General features: G+C 37.2%; 1 protein-coding gene across 1 annotated transcript in view; it reads right to left on the reverse strand.

Moving 5' to 3' along the window:
• Window positions 1-476: 476 nt before the first annotated feature.
• CADM2 (cell adhesion molecule 2) overlaps window positions 477-9612 on the reverse strand; it is a 1272453-nt gene continuing 1263317 nt past the window's right edge. The window contains exons 10-11 of the mRNA XM_010854843.1: window positions 1627-1752; window positions 477-813 (exon numbers count right to left, since the gene is read on the reverse strand). Coding sequence (XP_010853145.1) covers window positions 695-813; window positions 1627-1752 — 245 coding nt within the window. The 3' untranslated portion in view covers window positions 477-694. The remainder of the gene's footprint in view (window positions 814-1626; window positions 1753-9612) is intronic.

Below are 9612 nucleotides of genomic sequence, written 5' to 3' on the forward strand. Positions count from 1 at the left end.
GGGATCTATATAATTATATAAGACTGCATGTCATGACTGTAATCCATATTCATGGCTCCTGTATCAAATACTATATTTTTAAATAGCAAATTGATGCAGCTTTATCAGTATAATCTCAAATATTCCAGAATCTATTCTTCAATAGTTTATTTCAGTTTGTGTTTTTTAGGGCATATGTTTCCAAAACATGCCTTTGAAGATAGACATGTAGAAAACATCATAAACCACTAACATCCGAATTGAACTTAAGCATGTTAGGTCTGTACCTAATCCTGTTCCTTGTGAAAGCTGTCCAGTGGCAGATTTACAAGGTCTTTGATTTAAAGGGAGCCAAAAATGAGGGGTGGGGGAAGCTCTGCACACTTTTTTTTTTTCAATGTACAAAAACAATTCAATATCATGATCCAAGGAGATGATCAACATTGTTAAGGCTGTATATTCAAGCACTGTAATGTTAAAAGAGCAATGGTGTGGAATTTACGCGGTAATAAATGTCCTGCATTATGGATGGTACGGTAATTAAAGGGTGATGCTTTCGACAGCTGATTGTTGGCATACACTGGCTACGGATAGCAGTACGGTATGGAAGTTAATAAAGGTAGCAGAAGATGGTAGAAATGAATTCTGAAAGATGATAGCCAGTTTTCTCCAGCAGCCAGCCTGGTACATAAAATTCAGAATCTTGGCCTGCATTTTAAATGAAATATTCTTTTTTTTCTTCAGCATTGACTTGGCTGCCCTCAGCATTGATAATGGCTGTGTCAGCATCTGGTGCATCTTCAGCTCCTTTAGCTTCATTTGTTAAATATGTTCCTGTGGGTGTTGGAAGAAAACCATGTTAGTTTTGTCAGAGTGGTAAAACAACCACTGTTAAAGTCACATTCATTTAGGAAGAAACTTAAGCCAGATTTCTTATATGTTGAAACATATTCTGAGGTGTAAGAAACCATACAATTCACCCTTCTAAAGTTGTATACTTTATTTCAGTTTTCAGGTATATGTTGCAGATGAAGCTGTGTGCAGGTTAACTAGAGGCAACTGCCAAACTGGCATGGGTAATGAGTACTTTGATTTATTTAATGATGGCTACAGACCATGTGATCCACTCATCTGTAGCAATCAGGGCCCTTTGTTCAGATGTTGATAATGATCACATCAAATGTGTCAGCATTCATTTTGGTAACTCCATTTAGAAGTAGATTATACCAATAGTTTTCTACCTAACCCATTGCAAAAAAATCACATATTTTCCTTATTAATATGGCCACATATGTGTCCATAAACTTACAAACAGGAACATTACCAAATGATTAATATTAGAGTTGAATTTCAGTCCTAGAGATATACTACAAACTCACTCCCATATTTCTTTTTTTTTTTTTCTTGAACCAATGATTCACTCTGTGACTTCTGGCTATTGGCTAAGTATTATTTTGCTAACCCAATCCAACTTTAATGTTGAGTAAAATAATTAAGAATTCTCTGAAATAATTTAGTATTCAGATCTCTCAATTTCAACCCTCATCACACACATACACACACACAGAAAGAATAATATTTCATGATGAAGCTAGTCTTTAGAATTTTTTTGTGAAATTTAAGAATGTCTTATTATGTATAACCTACCTTTATGTCTTGCCAGATATCGTCCAAGCAAAAATATAGAACACAGAGTGACAAATACAACTACAGCCACGATTCCTCCTATAAGAGCATGATCAGGGCCAGTCTGGCCAGCCAGAGCATTGGGATCTTGAAAAAAGAGAAAAAAATATTGTTTTAGTTCATGTGATTTTAGACATAGAGTACATATCTGCATTAGAATGAGTTGTTTTGGAAAGTAGCACATTAAAATAAAGTTTTTTTAACATGTATTACACCAATCATCTAGTCAACAGATATTGGGGATATAAAATTTGACACATAAATTACCATTGCCACTGAGTTTACATTTTAAGGGAGAGACAGTAAACAAATATACATATATGATTTTGTTTAGTTATATGCCTTTTCTTTCTCCTCTTCTCCACCTGAAAGTATGTGTATTTTTAAATGTGACAAACACAACTATATAATTTAAAAATACAGTTATGCATAGGAAAGGCTGGGATTAGAGATTATAACAATTATACAAATATACAAATATTATACAAATTATACAAATATTATTATTTTATACAAATACATCATACAAATATCATTTAAAGCTGAGGAAACTGATGAACTCTCTAAGGGAGAGAGTCTAGATAGAGAGGAGAAAAAGTCTGAAAATTGAGACCTGAAAAGTTCCCATATTTAAAGTCTGACAGAAGTTGCTTCCAGCAGAGAAGATTGAGAAGGAGAGAAAAGTGGGGTAGGAAGAGATCCTGGCGAGCAAACAATAATTGATTAAAGGAAAGATCATTTTTTAAGGAGAGGGGGGTGTTACAAACTCTGTTGTATTATCGATTGAAGGAGGAAGATGAATACTCAACATTGAGGATTAAATGTCTGTTGCACTTGTAGCTTTAAGGGCAGTGGTTGGAAAGATTAGATTCTGATATACTTTTACGTTCTGCTTTTGTTAAGATATTAAAGGAGAGAGCTGAGCCTAGTAGAGGATGGCCAGTTTTCAAGCAGAAATAAAAAGATCAAAGGAAGCTCAGATGTGAGTATTTAAAAGTTTGGAAAATCCACTATTTATAAAAGTTGCATAATAAGAGATAAAACTAAATGAAGTTTTGAGCAACAAAATATACTAAGGCTCAGCTCTGTGGCAAAGGTCAGATTGAGTATACTGCCTACCATCCAGGGTCCTTTGTGTGCATAGCTTCAGGAGAGCTGCGTACAGTCTACAATCTACAAAAGAGTTTCAGAGGGAGACAGGAAACAAATAAATTAGGTCTGGCAATTCTGCTTCCAAAAAGTCTTGAAATATGGTTATAGGTACAGGAATCTGACAAATAGATTAGGAGTCTACTTTGTTTTTAATGGAACTACTGTGCCAAAGAAGCATGTACCTAGTTAGAAAACAAATAAAAAGAAAGAAAAGTCTGATTATTGAAACATCAAAAACTTCTAGACTACCAAAAGTGGTGAAAACAAGAAGTGGCCTATAAGACCTGTGTAGTACCCATGAGAGCATATGACCAAACACCCACTTCCACTGTGGCCACAGAGCATGACTGACAAGGCTGAACTTCCTGTAAGATAGACTTGGAGGAAGGCAAAAAATAAAATTAAATTAAAAAAAAAAAAGAATGATCAGAAGAGAAGCTAGTTTCTTTAGGGACTATAACTGTTGCCAACACAAAGGGAACTTTTCATGCCAGTCTGAAATATTTTCATAATTATTATGGATCAGTGACTACTCGGTGTTTCCCATTATTCCTCTTCTTCCAAAAGAGAGCATTTATATTAAGGAGGGCTTTTCCTGGAGCTTTTCTGGTAGCTCAGCTGGTAAGGAATCCGCCTGCAATGCAAGAGACCCCGGTTTGATCCCTGTGTTGGAAAGTTCCCCTGGAGGAGGGCGTGGCAACCCACTCCAGTATTCTTGGCTGGAGAATCCCCATGGACAGAGGAGCCTGGTGGGGCTACAGTCCATGGGGTTGCAGAGTCGGACACAACTGAGCAACTAAGCACAGCACAGGGTTTTTCCTGACTCTGTTCTATCACTGTATTTTTTACATGGGGTGGAAAAGAGCATTGAAACTTGTGTTTTGGTTCATTTTTCCTTGAGCTAATGCATCTGGAGATGATGAAGATAATTATGCATATTTGAGGACCTTGGTCATTGAGTTGGGTACACTAGTTTGATGGGACTCTGGGTTATCTCTTTGGATGGGGTAGGGCAATGGTTTATGTGACAAAATGAAGGTAAAAAATATTTGGTGATCAGAAGGATATTATGGGCAGATATTTCTAGCTGATAACAAATTTGCGTCCTTTATTTTTCAGTGCACAGAGCTAGACATTTACCAGCTTCACTGGCAGTTGCATGTGGAACCATACGATTTGTGTTCTAGATAGGTGAAAGAAGGCCCAGCTAATAAAAGTCTCCCACATGTAACCATCCAGAGTGATAGCAGGAGGTATGAGCTGAAATTAAGAGAACCACAAGAATAAGTCAGGCCATAGGTCACTGAATCTCCACCTGGAAGAAAATTGTTGCCCAACTAATAACACGGGGATCATCAGACTGCTTGAGGGGAAAAAGAAAAGCTTTATTTTCAAACACTGAATACTGAAAAAAGTAAAATTGTCACAGCAGCTATTGTTAATTTAGCTTTCTATTATACACAGGAGCAAAAACTAAATCTGCCATGCCTCTGAATACCCTATTCCTAGCTTAGATATATCAGAATCAGTTTCAAATTCTACCTCCTGTTCAAGTTCCCAAATACAGTTCAGTTCAGTTGCTCAGTCGTGTCCTATTCTTGGTGACCCCATGAACCACAGCACGCCAGGCCTCTCTGTCCATCACCAACTCCCAGAGTCCACCCAAACCCATGTCCATCCAGTCGATGATGCCATCCAACCATCTCATCATCTGTCATCCCCTTTTCCTCCTGTCCTCAATCTTTCCCAGCACCAGGGTCTTTTCTAATGAGTCAGCTCTTCGCATGAGGTCGCCAAAGTATTGGAGTTTCAGCTTCAACATCAGTCCTTCCAATGAACACCCAGGACTGGTCTCCTTTAGGATGGACTGGTTGGATCTCCTTGCAGTCCAAGGGACTCTCAAGAGTCTTCTCCAATAGTACAGTTCAAAAGCATCAATTTTTCAGTGTTAAGCTCTCTTTATAGTCCAAATCTCACATGACCACTGGAAAAACCATAGCCTTGACTAGATGGACCTTTGTTGGCAAAGTAATGTCTCTGCTTTTGAATATGCTGTCTAGGTTGTTCATAACTTTCCTTCCAAGGAGTAAGTGTCTTCTAATTTTATGGCTACAATCACCACCTGCAGTGATTTTGGAGCCCAGAAAAATAAAGTCAGCCACTGTTTCCACTGTTTCCCCATCTATCTGCCATGAAGTGATGGGACTGGATGCCATGATCTTAGTTTTCTGAATGTTGAGCTTTAAACCAACTTTTTCACTCTCCTCTTTCACTTTCATCAAGAGGCTCTGTAGTTCTTCTTCACTTTCTGCCATAAGGGTGGTGTCATCTGCATATAAGTAGTCATAAATTATGTCCATTTTATTTGCTGAATATCTCTCAGAACTGAGCACCTTTTTGGGAGCTGAGAAATCACTCTTGCTAGTGCATCTGTACCTGTCTTCTTTCCTGAAGGTAAGTTCTGAGAAGTGGTATTGCTGGATCACAGAATGTAAATATTTTAAAAGAATTTTGATAAACACTGCCAAATTACATTGCAGAAAAATTGTATAAATTCATCCTCCACCAATGCCACATGAATTCCCGTATAGTATTAACAGCAGATACTCAAGGAGGTGCAGTGGTTAAGAATCTGCCATCAATGCAGAATACGCAAGACATGTGGGTTCAATCCCTGGGTTGGGAAGATCTCTTGGAGAAGCGAATGTCAACCCACTCCAGTATTTTTGTCTGGACAATCCGATGGATAGAGGAGCCTGGTGGGCTACACAGTTCATGGGGTCACAAAGAGTCAGACACAACTGAGCACACACATACTATAATTAAAGAAAAAATTGTCTAATATAATATTGAAGTGTTAAGTACTTAGTATTATAAGCTAATATAAATGTGCCTAAATATATATATATATGTATATCCCACATTACTGCATTAATTTTGTACTATTTTTGAAATCTATATTCCATTCAAAATTTCTGTTTTAATGGCTCTCTCCACAAAAAAGATGAACCTTTTAAGCAGCTTATTTTTATATACCTTCATTTTATGGTCTTTTCATCCATAGATACATCTTACAATTTTATGTAATCAAATCTACCAAAGTTTTGTATTATGAGGTCTGACTTGTGGATCCTGATTTGAAATGCTTTTGTCATGATAATATTATACACATAAGAATTGCTGTTATCATCTAACACTTTTATTATTTTATTTTAATCTATCTAAAATGTATTTTGGTCTGTGATTTGAGGCTGAAGCATACAATATGACTTTAATTCTTCTGTGACAGACAGTTGTATCCCACACGATTTCTTTCATCAATATTTTTGTCACTTACCATAAACTAAATGTCTACCTATTTTATGTGTTTCTGCATATTCTTGTCTATTTTATGTGAGGAATCTATATATGCAATCCTATGCTAATACTGTAGTTTTTTAAAAATCATTTTGCTGTCCTGGAGAAGAAGTCTCAGGTCAGAATATTTTTGCAAGGAACAAAAATACAAGAGATTGCTCATTGGAATTGTACTGATTTACAGGTAGATTTCTTTTATACGGGCTTCCCTGGTAACTCAATTGGTAAAGAATCTGCCTGCTATGCAGGAGACCCAGGTTCACTCCTTAGGTCAGGAAGATCCCCTGGAGGAGGAAATGCCAACCCACTCCAATATTCTTGCCTGGGAACTCTCATGGACAGAGGAGCCTGGTGGGCTACAGTCCATGAAGTCGCAAAGAGTTGGACATGACTGAGAAACTAACATTTTCACTTTCACTTTCATTTTTCCTTTTATATAGTGCATTTTCCAGGTTCATGGTATGATTCTTCAAGTCTTTAGTAGTGTCTTTTAGTAAATTGTATAGTTTTCTGATACAGAACCAACATATTTCTGTTAATGTTATTTCTCATTAAAAATAATGTTTTCAGTATTTTGAAAGATTTTAATATTTTTAAATGTTACTACTTTTTAATTAAACTCAAGCCTTCTTTTTATTCCATTCATGGTTTTGTACTCTATTTTCTAAAGCATTATATCTAGCATTTGTAAAGATTATATTTTTAATTTTTATTTCCTCACCATCAAACTTACTTAGTTTTAAACATTATTTTTCTACTGATCTAGTTAGTACTTTGTAAACAATAATGACAATTACATTCTGATTCTGATGATCTCAGAAATGCATCAAAAATTTAAATAGACGAGCTGCAATCCTCCTTTTGACATTGTTTACTCTCTGTATTTATGTCAATATCTAGAGTTACTTTTGCAGTTTCCATTGATCTAAAATTAGATTTAAAACGATATTCATATCATCAACTCTTCATCATATAAACCACACATCTTGTAAAAAGAAAATTTCATGATGACAGCATCTTTGATTCTTGAATATCTGAGAATTATTATATTGTCAATAACACTGAACTGGCTAAAGATTCCCTGGTTTTTAACCCTTTGAATTAATAATAATGAAAAAGAAATTGTCAGTATTTTGACAATTTGTTTTGACTCCCTTTCGTACTAAATAACTCTGAAATCATTTGCATTTGTCTTGCTTCCTTCTCCTCCAAGATAAATCTGAAATTAAGTGACCTGCATTTTTCACATTATTGCTGTTGCAATATTTGGGTTTTGCTCCATTATATTTGGATGTTTTAGCTGAATATATTTTGTAGTTTATCTCTAGTCAGAATTTTGCTTTGCTTGCAAACACACCTTTTTATTAAAATCAGTTAAGACCATTTGCTTTTGACTTATGAATTTTTTTCTACTCTATTTTTGATTAACAACTGTTTTTTCCATTTCCTTTCTTGGAAAATTGAATTACACACTGGTAGAAACTCCAGCAATGCCAAAGAATGCTCAAACTACCACACAATTGCACTCATCTCACATACTAATAAAGTAATCCTCAAAATTCGACAAGCCAGGCTTCAGCAATACATGAACCATGAACTTCCAGATGTTCAAAATGGTTTTAGTAAAAGCAGAGGAACCAGAGATCAAATTGCCAACATCCGCTGGATCATGGAAAAAGGAAGAGAGTTCCAGAAAAATATCTATTTCTGCTTTATTGACTATGCCAAAGCCTTTGACTCTGTGGATCACAATAAACTATGGGAAATTCTTCAAGAGATGGGAATACCAGACCACCTGACCTGCCTCTTGAGAAACCTATATGCAGGTCAGGAAGCAGCAGTTAGAACTGGACATGGAACAACGGACTGGTTCCAAATAGGAAAAGGAGTACATCAAGGATATATATTGTCACGCTTCTTATTTAACTTCTATGCAGAGTACATCATGAGAAATGCTGGGCTGGAAGAAGCACAAGCTGGAATCAAGATTGCCAGGAGAAATATCAATAACCAAAGATATGCAGATGATACCACCCTTATGGCAGAAAGTGAAGAGGAACTACAGAGCCTCTTGATGAAAGTGAAAGTGGAGAGTGAAAAAGTTGACTTAAAGTTCAACATTCAGAAAACGAAGATCATGGCATCTGGTCCCATCACTTCATGGGAAATAGATGGCGAACCAGTGTCAGACTTTATTTTTCTGGGCTCCAAAATCACTGCAGATGGTGACTGCAGCCATGAAATTAAAAGACACTTACTCTTTGGAAGGAAAGTTATGAGCAACCTAGATCAGATCAGATCAGATCAGTTGCTCAGTCGTGTCCGACTCTTTGCAACCCCATGAATCGCAGCACACCAGGTCTTCCTGTCCATCACCAACTCTGGGAGTTTACCCAGACTCACGTCCATCGAGTCAGTGATGCCATCCAGCCATCTCATCCTCTGTCGTCCCCTTATCCTCTTGCCCCCAGTCCCTCCCAGCATCAGTCTTTTCCAATGAGTCAACTCTTCGCATGAGGTGGCCAAGGTACTGGAGTTTCAGCTTCAGCATCATTCCTTCCAAAGAAATCTCAGGGCTGATCTCCTTCAGAATGGACTGGTTGGATCTCCTTGCAGTCCAAGCGACTCTCAAGAGTCTTCTCCAACACCACAGTTCAAAAGCATCAATTCTTTGGCGCTCAGCCTTCTTCACGGTCCAACTCTCAAATCCATACATGACCACAGGAAGAACCATAGCCTTGACTAGATGAACCTTTGTTGGCAAAGTAATGTCTCTGCTTTTGAATATGCTATCTAGGTTGGTCATAACTTTCCTTCCAAGGAGTAAGCGTCTTTTAATTTCATGGCTGCTGTCACCATCTGTAGTGATTTTGGAGCCCAGAAAACTAAAGTCTGACACTGTTTTGACTGTTTCCCTGTCTATTTCCCATGAAGTGATGGGACCAGATGCCATGATCTTCGTTTTCTGAATGTTGAGCTTTAAGTCAACTTTTTCACTCTCCACTTTCACTTTCATCAGGAGGCTTTTTAGTTGCTCTTCACTTTCTGCCATAAGGGTGGTGTCATCTGCATATTTGAGGTTATTGATGTTTCTCCCAGCAATCTTGATTCCAGCTTGTGTTTCTTCCAGTCCAGTGTTTCTCATGATGTACTCTGCATATAAGTTAAATAAACAGGGTGACAATATACAGCCTTGATGTACTCCTTTTCCTATTTGGAACCAGTCTGTTGTTCCATGTCCAGTTCTAACTGCTGCTTCCTGACCTGCATACAAATTTCTCAAGAGGCAGATCAGGTGGTCTGGTATTCCCATCTCTTTCAGATTTTTCCACAGTTTATTGTGATCCACACAGTTAAAGGCTTTGGCATAGTCAATAAAGCAGAAATAGATGCTTTTCTGGAATTCTCTTGCTTTTTCCATGATCCAGCAGATGTTGG

The sequence above is a fragment of the Bison bison genome, unplaced genomic scaffold (genome assembly GCF_000754665.1).
Source record: "Bison bison bison isolate TAMUID 2011002044 unplaced genomic scaffold, Bison_UMD1.0 scf7180017864351, whole genome shotgun sequence".
Taxonomy (NCBI): domain Eukaryota; kingdom Metazoa; phylum Chordata; class Mammalia; order Artiodactyla; family Bovidae; genus Bison; species Bison bison.